The sequence below is a fragment of the Aegilops tauschii genome, chromosome 2 (genome assembly GCF_002575655.3).
Source record: "Aegilops tauschii subsp. strangulata cultivar AL8/78 chromosome 2, Aet v6.0, whole genome shotgun sequence".
In the NCBI taxonomy this organism is placed as follows: domain Eukaryota; kingdom Viridiplantae; phylum Streptophyta; class Magnoliopsida; order Poales; family Poaceae; genus Aegilops; species Aegilops tauschii.
This window is the reverse complement of record NC_053036.3, coordinates 1560973-1581563: the sequence shown is the minus strand read 5'-3', so window position 1 is coordinate 1581563 and position 20591 is coordinate 1560973. Positions and strand designations below refer to the sequence as shown.

The window sequence follows — 20591 nt, the reverse complement described above, 5'->3', positions numbered from 1 at the left end:
ATGGCCCTTCTAGATTTCCTTTCCTTTCCCCTGGGAAGGCGACTTTGTCCCCTCCATCTGCCGCCCGCCAGGCCGGTGGTTCCTTCCCTCTCCGTCCGCTGCTCTGGCGACGGGAGAGCGCAGGAACCCTGGTCTTGTGCTTCCGGTATGTAGATAGTAGGTTAGTGGTTCCCGGAGTTGCCGTCATGGTGGGGGTGGTGGTGTCGGTGTGGAATAAAGGTGTTGGTGGTTCTCCCTCATCCCGGCGAGGCCTTTCATGGAACCGGCGGACTGCCGGCTTTAGGTGCTCTCGGATCCTTCGATCTGGTGAGCTTTGGTGCTCCGAGCAAACCGCTGGATTAGCCGGTGCAGGTTTGTGGTCTCTGGATCTTTGCAGGTTCTTCTCCTCAACGGCAGTGGCGACGTTTCTTCGAGTGTGCTGGTCCAACTGGACTGAGGATCGTAGACTTCCTGTTCACATGATGTGCCCTTCGATTCAAGGTCCGGGCGGCTTCGAGGATGTGGCAGCGGCGACGGCACGCCAGCATCTCACACTGTTAGATGAGGTCGCTGGGTGCCCTTTGGACCCTGTTGTAATTTCTGGTTTCTTTGGGTTGCTCTGTACTGCTGTTGATCTTTCTTAACAGATCGAGGTCCTTTTCGCAAAACAATATGGCCCTTATCAGTAATATAATCCACATATTCAGGCACTCTGCATAAGCAACAGCTCATATGGCAATGTCACATGCCATATTTGAATTAGCCAATCGCAACGCGACTTTTCTCAAGATCAAAATCGGTTCAGCAGACAAACTGATGAGGATCCATGTTCGGTTAACATGATGACTCAGCTAAATTATTGTTCTTGGCTAACTAATCATCCATTGTTGTCCAAATGAGCCGTTTCATGGCTTACCATGCCCTTGTGTCAATAAGTAGAAATAATTTTTGTCTCCTTGAGCATGTGGGGTTAATTGTCAATAGGTCGTTGATCTTATTCATATGGTTCAATAACAAACTTTTGCAGAAGAAAAGGAGAATCCAAATCAATCTATTTGATCATCTCATGGAGTTTGCTATCGTTTGTGGAACCTTTTAATAGAAGTACCACGTGATTTTATCATGTTTAAACTTTGGACTGTGCTAACGTCCAGTCGACTGGACGTTAAGCAACAGATCCGCACGATCATAACCCATCTTCCTCTCGTGACCCGCACGCTTGATTCCACCGATTTTTTTCTTCTCTCGAAAACCGTATACGCCAATAGTAAATCGCTAGTGGTTTTTTTGGTTTTTTGCTGCACAATATAAAAAGAAAATAAAAGTGCTAGTAAGGGGACTTGAACCCAGGTCTATTCATTAGACTTTGAGCCCAATAACGAACTAAGCCACATTTAGTTGTTGTCTATTGTATATAAACAAGGTTATTTGAACCTTTCTCTTTTTTCTGTCATATCAGCGATATTTTTTTTCTTGGTAACTTTGGCATGACCAGCGTGATAACTATGACTTGAGCAACATGATACCTATACTATGATAAGCCTCATAACTATAATATGAGAAGGTTAATGACTATACCATGAGAAGCATGATAAATTTAGCATGGGGTAGTGGTAACTTCACACTGGGGTATGTTTCGACAAAAAAATAGTTACTGGGACATCAAGATTTGTTTCCAACATCTTTTTCTCCCAAAAATTATCAGGCCCGCGATGTGTGAGTTATCCAGCCATTCGCACAAAAAATAACCGAGGGTATTTCAGCAACGTGCCTCCCTCCACCCGGTCGCCAAATTTACCAAGACCTAGGAACATAAGTTATAAGGTCAGCGATGTGTGAGTTAGCATGATATTCACATGAAAGTTATTGGGGGTATATTTCATCACCTCTATTCGCCAAAGTTACCAGGACCGGGTTGCATAAGTTATCAGGTCTTCGATGTATGAGTTACCATGATATTCACACCAAAGTTATCGGGGGGGTGTTTCATCAACACCCACCCATACGCCAAGTTATCAGGACTGAGTTATGTAAGTTAATAGGACCGGGGTACACAAGTTATCGGGTCTGTGATGTGTGAGTTATCATGCTATTCACACAAAAAGTTACTGGATATATATTTCACCAACAGCCCACCCCCCCCCCCCCCCACCCCCATCCGGTCGCCAAATTTACTAACACCGGCGTACATAAGTTATCAGGTCTGCGATGTGTGAGTTACTGTGCTATTCACATAAAAGTTTTCGGGGGTATATTTCATCACCCCTCCTTGCGAAAGTACCAGGACCATGGTGCATAAGTTATCAGGTTTTCGATGTGTGGGTTACCATGCTATTCACATCAACGTTGCCGCTAGCGCCGCCGCATGCTTGGCCACCACAAGGAGCTACTGCTACACTTGGTCTCGCGCCTGGTAGCTCTCCTTGGCCACCTGGCACAGGAGGAAGGAGAGTGGGCGCCGTCGGGGGAGAGAAAGGAGGAAGGGATAAGGTGGATCACGAGCCGCTCATTTCCTATCTGATGACCTGGGACTCGTTCGGATCTGAAGCAAACACGCGACCAATCGGAAATTAGCTTTCTTTACACATAAGTTATCGGAAGTCTGTTTTTCAACAACTCCCTCCCTTTCCCGCCCAGTCAAATGTTACTATGGTGTTTGTACATAAGTTATCCAGTCTACGGTGTGTATATTATCATGTTATTAAGGATAAGTTGTCGGGTCTTTATACCTAAGTTTTCAGGTCCGTGGTGTGTATGTTACCATGCTATTTAGACAAAGTTATCAAGGGTATGTTTTCAACAACAAAATTCAGGTAAAAACTTACCACGGTGTATGTACATAAGTTATCAGGTCTACAGTGCATATTTACCATGTTATGTACATAGAAATTATTGGGGTGTGTTGGGTAAAAAAAAATCCAGGGTAAAAAAACTACCGTGATGTTTGCATGTAAGTTATCATCGTATAATTTGCCTATATTATCATGTAATTAACACAGAAGTTACCATGTATGTTTCATAACAACTATTTTCCCGAATGAAAGTTGTCATGGTGTCTGTAGCTAAGTTTTCAGGTCTCCAGTCTGTCTCAATACTTACATATAATTTATCACGGTATGTTTCAATAACTTTTTCTAGGTAGAAGTTAATGAGAAAAATCCACACATTATGCGCTAGAGATAATCCAAGAAAGGAACAAGAAAAACACATAATTTTGAGCGCTATGTTATTAATACAAGGTCAAATACGTAGCTTTTGTACTTTAACAACGACATGCTTTAGTTGAGTTGGTGAAACGGGTCATTCACTTATCACCACTTCCTGGGTTCGAGTAACCGTTCCTGCACTTTGTTTTTGTTCCCATCCAGATTACTAACAAGAAATAAATTAGGAGAGAGAGAAGATCTAGGCAGTAAAAAAATCGCAGAAAAATCGGGCAACTAGCGGAAGAGAGAGGGAAGATATCGATCGTGGCCGAAAAATTAGGGAACTAGGGATCAAATGAAATCGTCCGTGCCTATCGCTAACTGCCAGTCGGCAGGAAAATAGCTTTTCCGTTAAACTTTTCAGTTGGTGGCTTAAGAATAAAGCAAAAGAGATGGTTTGTGTTAGCAATGTGAGAAGTAGTACACTTGTGGTGATGATATTGATTGTTAGCTATACACCCTGTTTAAATAAACCTGAAGATATTTACAGCGGCTCAAAATTACCCTAGCACGAGCTGTGGTGATGCACTTGCGGGACCATATTTTCCTGGCCGTTAAAAACCAATTCCTGGTAGAGCGCAAACTGTTGAAAAAATGCAATCGTTTTCTTTTCACTATTTTGCTGTCGGAAAAGAAGTTGCAGGTGACGTGGATTAATTTCCCTGAAATAAATTTGCAATACATTAAACCATGAGATTAGATTGATTAAGCATAAGATATTAGTGTGGCAACCAGCAGGGAACCACATTGGTTGGATCCTAAAAGGTTAGTTGATCAGGTTAGGTAATTAAATCTTTTGAAGTCTACAATTAGAACGCTGTCGATTCTTTTTACAGACTTCTGGTCAAACTGCCACCAGTACGTGTGTATGCAACCATGCACACCAATGAGTGAGTGAGTAGGATATTCGTGCCAGCGCAAGACTAACTATGTTAAATTAAAAATGTGCAATTTAAGTACTGTTATCACACTCTCCTAATCTTAAATAAAAAATGTGCAATTTGCTGTCAATGGTGTCTGTCACCTTCAAGAACTTTTTTTTTTTTGAAACGAGGCAAAAGATTTGCCATTTCATTGATTAAGAAGAAGGTTTCAGACAAAGCCGCAAGCGGTGTATATAGGATTGGTACTAGCACACACTAAGCTACTAACTTAGCCAAGAAGAAAACACATATTGAGCGCAAGCTAGTTTGGAGAGAGATCTAGCTTAGCTAGTAAGATCAAGTGAGCCATGGCGGACCTTGTGGTTGGCATGGCTAAGTCGGTGGTGGATGGGGCGCTGACCAAGGCCCAGGCGGCGATCGAGGAGGATACAAAGCTGCGGCAGAGCGCCCAGCGTAACCTGGTGTTCATCACTGGCGAGTTCCAGATGATGAAATCATTTCTCAACATCGCTGACAGCGAGCGCCTGAAAAATCCGGTGGTGAGGACGTGGGTGTTGCAGATCCGCGAGCTGGCCTACGACGTGGAGGACTGCATCGAGTTCGTCGTCCACCTCGACAAGAAGAACCGCTGGTGGCTCCGCGTCCTCAAACCTGCGAGCTGGTTCCTCAGGCCCTGCGTGGATCTGAGTCGGCTGCTATCACTCGACTTGGCAGTCGTCGAGCTTGAACAGCTCAAGGCTAGGGTGGAGGATGTCAGCAGCAGGAACGCGCGTTACAGCCTCATCAACAGTGACTCCGTGTCCAAGCCGGCCACCACCGCGGCTCAACCGGCTTCCGGCGATACCGTCGGCATGATGGCAGTCAACAGGCTCATTCAGGCAGCGAACACTGACCGAGAGGAGCTAAATATCACCCGCCTACTCCCCAAGAAAGACCATGACCTCGGAGTGATTTCGATCTGGGGTACCGGGGTTGGTGATCTTGGCATGCCATCCATCGCCTGGAACACCTACACTGATAAAGAGACCTGCAAAAACTTCGTCTGGCGTGCCTGGGTGAAGCTGACGCATCCGTTTGATCCCCAAGAGTTCATCCATTCTTTGACGGCTCAGTTCCATGCAAACTCTTGCAAAGAGGAACCAGCATCATCCCCTGGTGGCCGAAAGAAGATGGAGGACGACTTCAAGCAGCTTCTCACGGAGAATAGGTACCTAGTTGTGCTGGAAGACCTTTCCACTGTGGCAGAGTGGGCTGCTATCAAGAGGTTCTTTCCAAAGGAGAAGAATGGAAGCTGCATCATCTTGTCCACGCAGCAATTCGAGGTGGCAAGCTTGTCTGTGGGACATCCATACCAAGTATTGCATCTGAACCAGCTGTCAGCTGCTGACCACTCTGTCTATGCCTTCTTTACGGAGGTAAAATATTTAGCTAGTAGGTAAATATACATTTAATTGCTCATTCCTTAATAGACTTTGTGCAGTTAGCAATTTCTTACACTAGTATACACTATACACATGTGTATACATAGGAGACAAAACATGCACTTAAGCGCGCATATGCCAAATCTAATATTGATTCCTATCATCAACAAAAAATACCTAAATAAATTTAGCGCTAAAATAGCAAGAAAACAAATTAAGGTAGTGCAAATTAGAGAAGGCATATGAATTTCGTGTAGTCTTTTCTTGAAATATATATACATGTGAATTTAAACTCACCTAATTACTTACTTTTAGGAATCTCAGTACGATGGAGATAGAGGCATGACCAGCCAAACTGGGCAAGCAGGCAACAGCTGTAAAAGAGCAGCAGCCAACAGGTGGATTTACGAGCATCCTCTTGTTGGGCGTGAGTTAGATATGAAGGATCTTGACAGAAATGTAATTACCACCCGAGGTAGAAGCTACCAAGTTATGTCCGTGTGGGGATTTACTGGGGTTGGAAAATCAGCTCTCGTCATGAACACGTACTGCAAGGAAATTCTTAAGGGCGACTTTCAGAAGTATGCTTGGGTGGATGTATCACATCCTTTCAATTTATGGGACTTCTCTCGAACCTTACTTTCTAGTTTTGGTTCTAGAAAACTTCAAGACAGTGAGCATACACACTTGTATTCGATGGGAAGCCAAAATCCCATTCCACAGTGTCGTGAGATTCTGACGCAGCAAACATGCCTGGTTATTATTGATGGACTGCAGTCCACAATAGAATGGGATCTCATAAAAGCTGAGTTGGTGTCGGGATCTAATCGTCGGAACGTTATCATCATCGTTACAACTGAACAAGAAATCGCCACTTATTGCCGCGGAGATAAGGGACACTTGGTGCTTAATGTCAAAGGTCTAGAAGCCGACACAGCTGTTGAACTCTTCGAGAAGGTGCATAATGTTTCCTTCTGTCAATAGTTTTTGCATGCATCATCGTACAAATTTGACTCATCATGCACAATGTCAGATTTTTTATCTCACTCCATAAATTGATTTTCAGTACCAAATTTTCTGTCTTTTTACTGATAATTTAGGGTCCCTGGCTAATCGTACAGTGAATGGTTGTTGACAGAACTATGTTTGCTATGATTCGCAGTAGCATTTCTCCTTACTGCCTACCCATATGATGATTGATTATGGATATAAATTAAATAAAATATTAGATATCTTCCATGCCAACGATTCCCGCATTTCTAAGACTTTTCATTTGCTATTTGCCTACGCATGTGCTCGGATCCCCAATACATAGGCGCGCATCATCTATGATTTCTCGGTTTCTCCAAAGAGTCTCTACTCCTAAAGTATTTTCGCTCTATAGTTTTTTTAAGTAGGTCTACAAAATTATATTATTCTCCTTTGCCTATTTACTTCCTGGCACTGTACCTTGCATTCAAAATTAAAACATCTGGTGCATTCTGTCGAGCAATTAAAATGAAAGTGCAGCTAGCGTAACTTTTTTTTTGCACTCTGATTGATTGATTTTTTTTGGGGGGATAACAGGTATCCAAGAAGGGTAAAGTGGCAGAGATAGGAGAACTTACTTCAATATGTGGAGGACTTCCCAAAGTAATAGTTGAGATAGCTGGCTCATTCGCCAAAAACACAGATCGATGGAAAGATGCACTTTCTAACAATAAAAAATTTATGCTAGAGCTAGAGAACAATGGAGAGTTTCTCAGTCTAAGGGGTCTACTGGATTGGATGAATTCGTCCTTCCGCAATTACGCAGATTCTCTCAAGTCGTGTATCTTATATTTACCAGTTTTCCCCAGAAACCACTTAATTCGGCGGAGAAGACTAGTAAGACGGTGGATTGCTGAGGGTTACTCCAGGGATAACCATGAAGAATCGGCAGAGATGGTTGGCGAGGAGCATTTCAATGACCTCGTTGATCTGAGAATAATCCAGCAGTCATCCCTGTTGGGTATGGATGACACAAGGATGGACTTTTGCCAAGTCAATGGCTTCTTTCGTGAGTACATTGTCTCACACCAAATGGAAGGGAACCTTGTGCTTGAACTTAGGGGCAATTGTGTGTTAACCTCCCAACGCACGGGGCGCCATCTTGCTATATCTGAAAACTGGGTCAGAGATAGAATTGTGTTTGAGAGCATTGACTTCTCTCGGCTCAGGTCACTAACAGTGTTTGGAAAATGGAAATCCTTCTTCATTTATCAAGGTATGAAGCTGCTGCGGGTGCTTGATCTAGAAGATGCATCAGAAGTAGAGCATAGTGATCTCAAGAAGATGGTGAAGTTCATGTGTCGCCTCAAGTTTCTCTCACTGAGAGGACACCATGAAATCAAGCATCTGCCGAGTTCAATAGGTGATCTGAGGCAGCTCGAGAGTCTTGATGTCAGACACACCTCCATACTCACCCTGCCAGAGAGCATCATCAAGTTACAGAAGCTGCAATACATCCGTGCAGGCACCAAGGCGCCCTCAAGGAAAACACCAACACCACATCATTTACTGTCCCAGCTGTCCAGTTACTGCAGCGGTCGTCAGCCAGTTGGTGTTGTGGTGCCTCCAGGGATCGGGAAACTGACGGCATTGCACACTCTTGGTGTTATCAATGTCCGTGCCTCAGGGACAAAGGCCGTCCTAGAGGATGCCAAGAAGCTCACCCACTTGCGTAAGCTTGGAGTGTCTGGCATCAATAAGAATAACAGCAACAAGTTTTTCCTTGCAATCTCAGATATTTTGCAGTTGGAATCACTTTCAGTGCAGATCGAGGACAACAATGAAAGCTGTTTGAATGGTACAGCGCTACCTTTGGAGAGCCTGCGGAGCCTGAAACTTTATGGGCTTGGAGACCGGTTGCCGGACTGGAGAGCACAGCTCACCAAGCTCACAAAGATGGATTTGGAAATAGCCAAATTAACAGAAGATCATGTCTCCATGCAACCGGAAGGAAGAAGGGAGCACACTAGTGGCGTTATCAAGTTCCTAAGTGAGCTACCAGGATTATGTATTCTACGTCTTCGTGTCCATCATCTTCAGGATAATCAGCTTGATGTGTCTATCATTTATAATGACCTAGAGTTAGACTCTTTTGAGAAATTGAAGATCTTCGAGATTGCTTGCAGCTTCAGCTCAAAGGTTACTTTTGGAGAGAAAACAATGAAAAAACTTGAGCAGCTGAAGTTTGAATGCTGCAGTGGGTCGACTTTCTTTGGCCTGGAGTATCTGGCTGAACTCAAGGAAGTATTGCTTAAGGGTGCAAGGGACGAACAACTGATGTCTGAAATCAACGCAAAACTTGAGAACCACCCAAAGGTAAAGAAACCTGTTGTGAAGCTGGAGGAAAAACCCTCGTCGTCCTGATGAATCCATTTACATTTCAAGGTGCTTTTTTTTTGTTTAATCTTGTTGCACTTCATGTATTTGTACTAGTGCCATGATGTACTGCTACGAATGAGTTGGACCATGTGAAATCACTTCTTAATTATTCCTACTCTTTTATTATTTTGAGACATTGGGAGATGGAGTGGTGCCGTGGATCTTCGAATCCATGGATGCATTGTAAGCTTGTGATGATATAATTTTAAGATTAGAGAATTAACAAGATGTACCAATATCAATGCGGTATAGTATATGTTAAGAGGTAAAATATGGGTAGAAATCACATCGGAACTGCTATTTTCAAAATAATGCATTATGGTACTGAACTTGAAAAGGTGCTTGTTAAAATGGTGGATCTGTACCCATCATTTCACTAGTTCAGTCTGGATATCGTTGATATTGTTTTCTTAGATATTCTCACTAACTCCCTTCTGATCAATGATTAGTTGCAGAGACACTCTGTGCTATCAGGATAAAGATAATGACATGTAAATGCACAAAATCACAGGATAGCCACAGAGCAAAACTTTCTTTCGCGTCATCAACCAGCAATCCTGTGCTACAGGTTCCACAATGCAACCAGGATAAAGATAATGACATTATAAATGGAGTCGTAGCTTACCAAAAGGTTTCACAAGCGTCAGGCAGGCTGCTAGAGCAGAGCAACAAGGGGGTCGGCCGTGTGCCTGGCATGTGGGGCCGACCGCGTGGTTCGAAGGGAACAGAGTATTGGAAGCGGCGGGGACGATGAGCACCTCGGCGGTGGACTCGGTGGCGGAGGCGCCGGTCTCCGCAGCCGCAATGGGCGGGTGAGGCGATGGGGGTCCTCCGCATCCTGGCGGCAGCGGTAGAGCGCAGAGGTTTTTTTTTTAAACATCAACTTTATTAATTATAAATAATTGTTACGTCGTCTGTAAGAAGGGGTACAATATTTTCCATAGGCTCCTCAATCCAATCCCTTGTCATGGAATATTTTGCAAGTCTAGCAAGCTCATGTGCTACTTTATTCATTTCTTTATTACAAAATTCAAAACTAGTAAGAGGAAAATCACAAGCCATAAAATAACAATCATCAAAAACTGCCGCCACTGCTCCTGCCGATTGCCCTCCATTCTTCATTGTGTCAATGACCTCCATATTGTCAGAATTAATAACAAGACGATTGCGGCCCGCCTTTTTGTGCCAACAGTAAGCCTTACCTAAGTGCTAGTGCTTCCGCCGTCAGAACCTGCCTTTAAGAGATCATGATCAAAAGAAGCATCCACATTCAGCTTTGTAAATCCCATAGGAGGTCCGCTCCACCCTCCATTATTCTTATTTCCATTAGGTAAGTGGGCATTTACATAGTTTGCCGTTATAGCCCAACCCCCATTGCGCTTTGGTACGCCTCCTGAGACTTTCCCTCCTGAAACAGAAACCAGCTTGATTCCCCAAATAGACTCTGAGCTGCTTCTTCATGTCCATCCCCTTGAGCTGACATTCATGTTGTCAATATCGTTGGAAGTGCTGAGAAAAAAGAAGGCGGCTTCGATGTCTTCTAGCTGCTCGCTGCATCTAGATAACAAGGGAAACGACCGCGTCGTGTTCCTGCTTGTGGCCAACAGCCCCAGTAGGTACCTGGCAAAGGATCCACTCTGTGGCGTTGTGCCGCCAAGGTGTATCTACACCCTCACTCTAACAATGTGCAATAATAAGCAGCAGGCATTGTCGATGCCGTCGATAGATAGCGGTGCCGACTACTTCACACTGCATAGCGTTGTGGTGGGCCAATATGAGCTCGACAAAGATACCATCTCTGCTGAGTACGAAGAATTTTTCAAGAAAACCAAAGAGGAGGCCGGGCATGAGGTACAAGAGGTGGCGTTGAATGTTATCTGTTGTCAACAACAAGCTGATTGTGGGACATCATCTGATTCTGAGGTACATAATTTAATTTGCTATGATATTGTATGCTTAGTTGTCCATAATTATTTATTGTTTTATTTTGTTGGCTTGCGCACTGTGTGATCAATTAATCTGGTTGGTAGCCAACTGGGCCCACAGTTGAGGTTAGTTTCTAGTCCCTTTGTCTTTCTTAACTGTCCTGTCAATGATTGAATGTTCTCGTTCTTCATTTAAATCAGATCATAACCAAGGCAGATGCTCTGGAAGTTTCGTCCATGGATGTGCATCCAATTGAACCTTGGTGAGTGTTTGCTTATGACCATGTTCTCTCTCTCTCTCTCTCTCTCTCTCTCTCTCTCTCTCTCTCTCCCACACACACACACACACACACACACACACACACACACACACTTTTCCATGTCTGTCATGCATATAAATAGGCAGTACTCATCAATCATTTGTTAATTTTCAAATAATCCTAATATGAAGGATTATGACAACGCATCGCGTGGGGAGCCTTCGTGTTTGGAACTACAAGACAATGGTACATTGTCAATCAGTGATGCTTATATATATTCTCAACGTACCTGTATATTAATTCAAGTTACATGTTTATATCTGCAGGCAATGCTGAAGTCAATTCAAGACGTCACAGATGAACCAGGCATGCACCCATATGCACAATTCATATGATTTATTCCAATAGTCAACAATTACACATTTTACTAAGTAACTGCTCGGTGCTCACAAATGCGAGCTAATATGCAGTAAATGTGGCTAAATTTGTCGTACGTGAGAAATGGATTGTTGCTGGTGATCGCAACGGGTGCATCCATGTGCACAACTATGAAGAAAATGAAGAAGTAGAGAGCTTTTGTGCTCACAGTAGTTGCATCACAACTTTGGCTGTGCATCCAACGGATCCATTTGTGTTTTCTTCATCTAATGATGCTGGTCACCTGATCAAGCTTTGGAACTGGGACAATGATTGGGAATGCAAAGAATTTCATGGACACGTTGGCACAGTGACGCAAGTAACCTTTAACCCAAATGACTCCAATAGTTTTGCTAGTGCTTCCAAGGATGGCACTGTCAAGGTTTGCTTTAGTTCTTCTTATTTATATATGTTTCAGCCATACATGTTGATGGTTTTATGTTTTTACACTTCCAAAAACTTGTAGATCTGGAGTATTTGTTCCGATGACCCCAGTAAGATCATCACATTGAAATTGGATGAGCATGGGCTCTGTGTTGACTACTTCACACGCAATAATCAACAACATCTGATCGTGGGATGTAATGACAAGACCGCACAGGTGTCATGCACTTTTCTGCACCCCAACAATACACACTTTTCTGCACCCCAACAAACTAAAGAATACACTCAATTAATTAATTTACCTAACTAGCTATTACTTAAATTCCCATCCACGATATATGATTGCTAAAAAAAGTCTTCCTTTTCTTTGTTGTCTTGTTGAATCAGATATGGAAATTGGAGACGAAAGAGCGTGTACATGAGCTAGAATCGCATACAAACCTTATTAGTGCCGCCAATTTGCACCCGGAACTTCCAATATTAATCACAGGTTCATTTGATGGGACTGTACGCATATGGAACTCCATTACCTACAAGTATGTACTGCTTCAGTTCTTCTGACATTCACCCCAGAATGCGTATATAGCTCCATTAATTTTCCTTGTGTAAGTGTATATAGTACTTGTAAAAATATGTTGAGATTCTTTACTAACACTGCATGAGGCCTGCCCACCATTACAGGCTTGAGAACGTAATTGGTTTCCACCTCGGGGCAGTTTATGCTTTTGGATGTATGAAAGGCTCAAGAAGGTAATAAACAACATTCTTGTCCTTTATCTACTTTACTAATAGGAATCAGTGACCAAGTTGTATGCATTATGTATTGTATATTTTCCTGGAAATTGTGAGTGAGAAGATAACTTAACTGGTAGGTAGGCATGCCTGATTACTTCCTTGCTAGCTAGTTGTATGTATGAGAAATTTAGTATGTAAATATCATGGCGTATCTGAACTTCAAACATGTGCATCATACAACTACATGGATGCAGTAAACACACATTTACGTTTCATATAAATTATGTTTTGTAGCATCAGTGACTTTACCCATTTGCAATACACTCGGAGATATTCCTTCATGTATTTGCATCATCCTCCATTAATTGTATTGTCTTAGTTTTTTTTTGGTAAAATGTTTAAATTCATTGATAACCGAAGGACATACTGATTGGTTTGTGTAGGATCGTGGTCGGGTGTCACCAGGGAATAGCAATGATGGACATTTCTTTGCCTTAAACACTATGTTGCTATCAGAGCAACACAACAGGAAAACATCAAGAGCATATCAAATTTATCAAGTGTTGTTTGCCTACGTTGCTTATTGATGACTAAGACTTAAGATCTGATTGCATTCAGGGTTGTGGTTATATTGATAGGGTGTTTTAATGTATCCAATATATATGTTAGAGGCAAAATATGTGTAGAAAGCACATCAGAACTGATACTCTACAAGCAAAATATTTAGTTAGCAGCACTACTGCTGCATCGCGATACCTTTTTCCATGTTTTGAGAGACTAAAACAAATATGGTATACTGAACTTTAAAAAGTAGCACGACTATCCAGCCTGGGCCAGTGATGATCCCAGCCTATCACAGCCAGGTGACGGGTGCATTTGTACCCATCATTTCATTAGTTCATTCATTCTGGATATCGTTGACATTTTTCTTTGGATTATCTCTTTAATTGCATACTGAACACTAAGATGTTACAAATCTCATCACTCAATGCTATCTAACAAGAAAATGACTGATATTATCTGCTGCTGCTAGTGAGAGATGGAGAGTAGGTTTCGTTACCAGCAGATTTCCTCGCGCTTGGTCTTGATGTCATCCAGCAAATGGAAGCTCCGCAGAGCATGAGCACGAGTCAAACCAGCGTCAGACACTTCCACGAAGGCGCTGTCGAATCCTGTACCGCAAGTTCCACAATGCGACTAGGATGAGGAAGTGATGAAACAAGTCGACTGAATACATACATCAGTCTTGTAGCAGGCAGACCGGCAACTTCCATAGACAAGTTGACATAAATCTTAGCAAATCTGTAGTTGCCTGAAGCAAGCAGCAAAATGCGCCTGAAATCAATCAAGGTGTGTGGCTTCACTGTCTCATTCAGCATAAGGGCATCAGGCTGCTAGATCAGAGCAACAAGGCTGGCATGCGTTTGAGTTGTGAAGCAGAGCTACCTCCTCCTTCAGGCCGAGCTTGTGCAATGAAAGGAATTCATCCGCCACGGATCGAACTTTGAATGAAACTGTAAGTGCATGTTGTCTATCACAACTACAGAGCTAGGGGCGTACATATATTATCCTGAACAGCTGAATGGAACAAATTACACATACCAATATGGGTGCATAAATAGCGAAATTCTTAGGGAGAAGAATAAAATTATACTTCATTGGACCGAATTGGGGATCGGCTAGGTGGAGTAAAAAAGATAAATATACTTCACTGACATATGAAAAAAAATGTAGAATAATAACGAAAAGGATGAAGAAAAACAAAAAAGAAAATAAACAAAAGAAAAAAAAAATAAAAAAGAAGAAGAAACAAAGTGCAAAAAACGAATGAAACAGTAGTGTTGGTTTGCTGGCCAGGAGTAGGCCCATGATGAACCTACCTATTCCTATTCCCTCCCTCCCTTCGCCGCCGCTCAGCTCCAGGTTCGCCGCCGCCGCGTGTAGATTGTACGTTGGAGAGAGAGGATGAAGGGCGGCATGCGGCGGATCCTGAACCTTGGGTTGTATGACGGCCACAGGCGCTTGTATTCGCTCCGGCGCTTGGACCTCCTCAAGATTAATTTTTTTCACCCCACGGCAGAACAAGCGGCCGCGCACGGCAAGGTGTTGCCAACAGTACTGACGCCCGCCGAGGCCAACACGACAAGAAGAAGGATCTCCAGCCCCACTAATCTGGCGGCGGCGGAGGCGGCGGCGGCCAAGATTGATGCGCCAAAAACCGAGCTGGTCATAAGGCCGCCGCAGCTCGACTACTCCATGGGGAACCATCACACCGTTCATTTCTTGCCCACCGCCTCCGAGAGCAAGGTCGTCATGGCCGACCACGGGAACCGCATGCTGCGCTTCGATGTCGTCGACGGCACCCGCTGCATCGATACGCTGCCATGGCTCCACGGACCCAAGGTGATGCCCATGTCCGTCTTCGTCCTCCAACGGACGTACACTTCCATGACGGCGAAGACACCGGTGACCTCTACATCATCGCTGGCCTCCTCTACCCGCACATGGCGGAGGAGCGGCTGCAGTTCGAGGCCCTGGTGTGGAGGGGGATCCGCCCTGCACGTCACAGGTTCTGGCACTGCGACATCCTCCCGCTGCCGCCGTGGATCATCTGCTTCTCCAACTCTGCAGGCGTCGAGGGTGCCGGCACCTACTGCTTCCACATGGCGACTCGTGAGTGGAGCAAAGCTGGCGACTGGCTCATGCCCTTCCATGGCAAGGCGGATTACGTCCCCGAGGCTAGTGACACACCTTCAGGATACTCTCGCTAAGAGAACACGGATCTTGGAGTAACAGTTGGTAGTAGAAAGTCGACCAGAATCCAAACTGACATGTGTTGACGCTAGCTAGACCCCCAGGAGACCAAACAATTCTTAATTAGCACCCACCTAACCGGCCCAGCCACGGATAAGGCCCGCGGCCTAGCTAACCCGGCCACCAGAACCGGTACATACATGTCCGAGGAACAACTCGGAACTTAAGGTACATAAGATCTTATTATGGACCTTAAGTTCCGCATCACATTCACTTGCGCCAACTGAATGCAAAGCATGCTTTAAAGCTGGGTACTGGCCGCCATACTTGGTTAGGCCAGCCCGGAGAACTTCTATTCGTCCATGTAAATATTGTGACGGTTGAATAAAACTTTGTGAGTTTACCTTAAAAAAAAACTGAATCTGGTTGAGAAGGAACTACCCAAGCGGCCGCGGCGGGCGATTATGTTCAGCCGAGTAATAAAATACTTACTAGACTAGCTAGTGGGCAGGCTCCAATCCAATCATCAAGCCGAGGTGCCACAATGAAAATTATGGTGATTCATTCAGAACCATGAAATGGTTGGCCTCTGGAAGAAAAGAAACACAACAAAGTAGCACCAGTTTACTACTTTTTGTATACTCGACAAAGACAGACAAGATGTTTGCAGCTGCAGCGCAACCAGGCGACCAAAACTGGAGAGGAAGAGGATTGGGAGATGTGGTGGCCTACAATATGGGGTACGAGATGGGGGTTTGTGTAAAAGGTCTCCACCAGTCTCGCTGCTCCAACCTGGACCATGGGATATGTATCTCATGGACCAGACCAATGGATCGCACCTAAGTTACCGGTCTCATACCAGTCGCACCCGGTATAACTGGCTACTTACAGTTGTATTTCTCAAGAGTGATGACATAGGTATAGTATGTTGAGTTTAGTTTTCTGATGAAGCTAATATTGTTGCAGTTGTTCTTTGTAGACATAGGTATAAAATGGATGCATGCATCTCCCAGATGCTATGATGCACACAGCCAACAAGGTCCTCACGACAAGCCAAAATAAAAGGAGGAGAAATACAAAGGAAATGTATATCCGTATAATGCCTAAACCGTCGGTGGCCCAATCCTAAGATCATGCTGCCATCCATGTTGTGTAAAAGCATCCCTCGCCGTAGCCTTCAATCATGTACACACCTCCGTAAACAGGTTTTGATTCTCCACTCGTTGTAGAGAGGACCATAAACGAAGCGTCCCGATACATCTGTAGATAACCTACATAAGAGAAGTATTTTTATCGTTAAAAACCTTATCATTTCTACATAGTCAAAGCGGCCAAATCATGGCAAGCCCTCTCATCCTGAGAAGAATTCTAAACCTGTGATCAATCCCATGTAACCAGTTGCCAAATATACTAGCAACACTATAAGGAGGATACAAGCCAGAAGCTATTTGGATGACTGACCATATAGAACGAGCCAATTTACATCGGAAGAACAAATGTTTTATTATCTCATCATGCGGGCAAAATACACATTGCGTACTTCCATGCCAATTTTTCTTAATACGGTTATCTTTAGTAAGAATGACACCGCGACGAAGATACCATGAAATGGTTGGCATCTGGAAGAAAATAAACACAACAAAGTAGCATCAATTTACTGCTTTTTGGATGACAAAGGCAAACAAGATGTTTGCAGCTGCAGCGTCCTGCGATCAGTACAATGTTCTGGGTTTCATTCATGTTGCAGAAAGACGACTTGAGCTGAGACGTGAACTCGCTTTTGCTTTCTAGCAGTGCACTTGATATCACTTCATTCCTTGTGTTTTGTTAAATCTGTACCCCTATATACCAAATAAAAAACTGCACATGACAAAACGCAGAAATAGTGCATATGCTCGACTACAATAGCGGCTATTAATTTTGAGAACTATTTTGCTTTTCAAAACTTTGTAATGGTATCCCTATACTCGGTACATAAATAGCGATCCTTATAGTGCATGCAAACAAAATTTATGTTATAAAAAATAAATGTCCATCTTCACTTTTGATAAAAATAGACCAGTCATCAAGATTATGAATATATGTATCACTACGATCGAGATTCAATAAAAATAGACCACTCATTAAGGGTGCATGACCATAAAAGATATTGCTCATATAAATTGAACAACAATTATTCTCTAATTTAAATGAATAACCGTCGCATCAAACAAGATCCAGATATAATGTTCATGCTCAACGCTGACACCAAATAACAATTATTCAGGTCTAAAACTAATCCCGAAGGTAGATGTAGAGGTAGCATGCCGACGGCGATCACATCGACCTTGGAACCATTTCTGACGCGCATCGTCACCTCGTTCTTAGTCAATCTTCGTTTAATCCATAGCCCCTGTTTCGAGTTGCAAATGTGAGCAACAGAACCAGTATCAAATACTCAGGCGCTACTACGAGCATTAGTAAGGTACACATCAATAACATGTATATCAAATATACCTTTTTACTTTGCCATCTTTCTTATCCGCCAAATACTTGTGCCAGTTCCGCTTCCAATACCAGTCCCTTTGCAGTAGAATCACTCAGTTTTAGGCTTAGGTTCAGACTTGGGCCTCTTCCCGGGAGCAGCAACTTGCTTACTATTCTTTCTGAAGTTCTCCTTCTTCCCTTTGCCCTTTTTCTTGAAACTAGTGGTCTTGTTAACCATCAACACTTGATGCTCCTTTTTGATTTCTACCTCCGCAGCCTTAAGCATTGCGAACAGCTCGGGAATTGTCTTTTCCATCCCTTGCATATTATAGTTCATCATGAAGCCTTTATAGCTTGATGGCAGTTATTGAAGAACTCCGTCAATAACACTATCATCCGAAAGATTAACTCCTAGCTGAGTCAAGTGGTTATGGTACCCAGACATTCTGAGTATGTGTTCACTGACAGAACTGTTCTCCTCCATCTTGCAGCTATAGAACTTGTTGGAGACTTTATATCTCTCAACTCTGGCATTTGCTTGAAATATTAACTTCAACTCTTGGAACATATCATATGCCCCATGACGTTCAAAACATCTTTGAAGTCCCGATTCTAAGCCATAAAGCATGACACACTGAACTATCGAGTAGTCATCAGATTTAGCTTGCCAGACGTTCATAACGTCCGGGGTTGCTCCTGCAGCAGGCCTTGCACCTAGCGGTGCTTTCAGGACGTAATTCTTCTGTGCAACAATGAGGATAATCCTCAAGTTACGGACCCAGTCCGTGTAGTTGCTACCATCATCTTTCAACTTAGCTTTCTCTAGGAACACATTAATATTCAAGGGAACAGTAGCACCGGCCATTGATCTACAACAACATAGATATGCAAAAACTATCAGGACTAAGTTCATGATAAATTAAAGTTCAATTAATCATATTACTTAAGAACTCCCACTTAGATAGACATCCCTCTAGTCATCTAAATGATCACATGATTCATATCAACTAAACTATGTCCGATCATCACGTGAGATGGAGTAGTTTTTAATGGTGGACATCTCTATGTTGATCATATCAACTATATGATTCACGTTCGACCTTTCAGTCTTAGTGTTCCGAGGCCATATCTACATATGCTAGGCTCATCAAGTTTAACTCGAGTATTCTGCACGTGCAAAACTGTCTTGCACCCGTTATATGTGAACGTAGAGCTTATCACACCCGATCATCACGTGGTGTCTCGGCACGACGAACTGTCCCGACGGTGCATACTCAGGGAGAACACTTATACCTTAAAATTTAGTGAGGGGTCATCTTACAATGCTACCGCCGCACTAAGCAAAATAAGATGCATAAAAAGATAAACATCACATGCAATCAAAATATGTGACATGATATGGCCATCATCATCTTGTGCCTTTGAACTCCATCTCCAAAGCACCGTCATGGCAAGGCGGATTACGTCCCCGAGCTTAGCCTCTGGTTTGGCATCTCTTCACATGGCAACCTCCCCTGCGCTGCTGACCTCTCGGGCGTTGTTGTCACAGGGGAGGAGCCGTCGCCGGACAAGATGCGTATCTGGGCTCGTGATGACCTGCCAGAGGAGTGGCAGCCCGACATTTTGTTCAGGTCCAAGGTCGCGAGTCTCGGTTCTGGCAGGTTCATCCTCATGGACATGCTGGGTACCATTGCATCTGCATCTGCATCTGGCAAGGACTTCAACGCTATAGTTCCCAACAAGGAATTTACCCTCTTCACTGGTATGGAGCTAGCGTTCAGCAATGGCAGCAAAGACAAAGGCCACCACAATAGTGCCACCGATGGCTCCGGCAACGAGGGCAGTAGCTCTGGTGACGAGAATGGCAAAGGCAAAGGCAAAGGGATAATGTGTGGTCTCCGTATGATCAAGCACAAATCCGGTCATTACATGTTTAACAGGCAATTGAAGATCCAGGCGGTGTTCTGAATGATTCGGCAACTCGTTTTGAACTGAACTGCAGCTAGTGTATGCATGCATGCATTCTGTTACTTAATTTGCTATCTTCAGACAGTCTAGTGTTGCTGCTCCGTGTTAAGCCGGGTTAACTAATCTATCTTGCTGTATGATGAAACGTACTACCATAAATTGTACGTACCTCCCTGGTGTTATTCTGGACAATTTCCATCTAGCATTCGGATTTGCTGCTGAGCAAATAATTATTTGATGGCAATATTGTATCCTTAAGCTTAGCTGCAGAATCCGGTATGTAGTAATGCTGGTTCAGTTTCCATAGTTGATTTCAAGGGAGTACAGTTTGGTGATGAACGAAAACAACAGTTTGGTTAAGTACAAACTCTTCATCTTCAAGTCACTGACAATGTTGTAACTAAGTCAAAACAGAGCACTTGCAATTGAAAATAAAAATCATTCTTTTCACTTCATGTAGGAGTATGAGAGTGGTAAAGGAATGCATGTTCCAATTTTTCTTTCTTTAAAAAAAAAAATGCATGCTCAGTTTTGACCTTTGGCCATATGTAGCTTTCAATTAAAGATAAAAATATTAGTATATTTTCGCTTCAGGTATGAGTATGAGAGTGGTAAATGGAATGCAGGTTCCAATTTTGTTTTTTGCTTTTTAAATAAACATGTTTATATCTCTACTCCTATAAAAAAGCGAGTTGGTGATGATGATATGCTTGCCTTCGGGCCATATGTACCATTCGATCTTGAATCTAGGGTGAGATTGAGATGGGACATGTTGGGCGGAGCC

The 20591-nt window shown here is 43.4% G+C and overlaps 2 protein-coding genes and 1 pseudogene across 3 annotated transcripts; all 3 read left to right on the top strand.

Moving 5' to 3' along the window:
- The first annotated feature begins 4232 nt into the window (after nt 1-4232).
- Nucleotides 4233-9651, top strand: LOC109774267 (disease resistance protein Pik-2). Of its 2 annotated transcripts, none has more exons than XM_045232064.2 (3): nt 4233-5484; nt 5815-6447; nt 7057-9651. In XM_045232064.2, the coding sequence occupies exons 1-3, from the start codon at nt 4417-4419 to the stop codon at nt 8881-8883; spliced, it is 3528 nt and encodes a 1175-aa protein (XP_045087999.1). In that variant the 5' UTR covers nt 4233-4416; the 3' UTR covers nt 8884-9651. The 2 variants fall into 2 exon arrangements, with proteins under 2 accessions (XP_045087999.1, XP_020188576.1); XM_020332987.4 differs by having other exon boundaries at nt 4234-5484; nt 5806-6447; nt 7057-9650.
- A 652-nt stretch (nt 9652-10303) lies between these two features.
- Nucleotides 10304-13410, top strand: LOC109774266 (uncharacterized). The gene is made up of 10 exons (XM_045232067.2): nt 10304-10821; nt 10929-10949; nt 11025-11086; nt 11275-11329; nt 11410-11449; nt 11554-11882; nt 11967-12101; nt 12272-12420; nt 12566-12634; nt 13063-13410. Exons 1-10 carry the CDS (start codon nt 10384-10386, stop codon nt 13115-13117), a joined length of 1353 nt encoding a protein of 450 aa, XP_045088002.2. The 5' UTR covers nt 10304-10383; the 3' UTR covers nt 13118-13410.
- Nucleotides 13411-14596: 1186 nt separating this feature from the next.
- On the top strand, nt 14597-19807 carry LOC109774272 (uncharacterized; annotated as a pseudogene).
- The last annotated feature ends 784 nt before the right edge of the window (nt 19808-20591 follow it).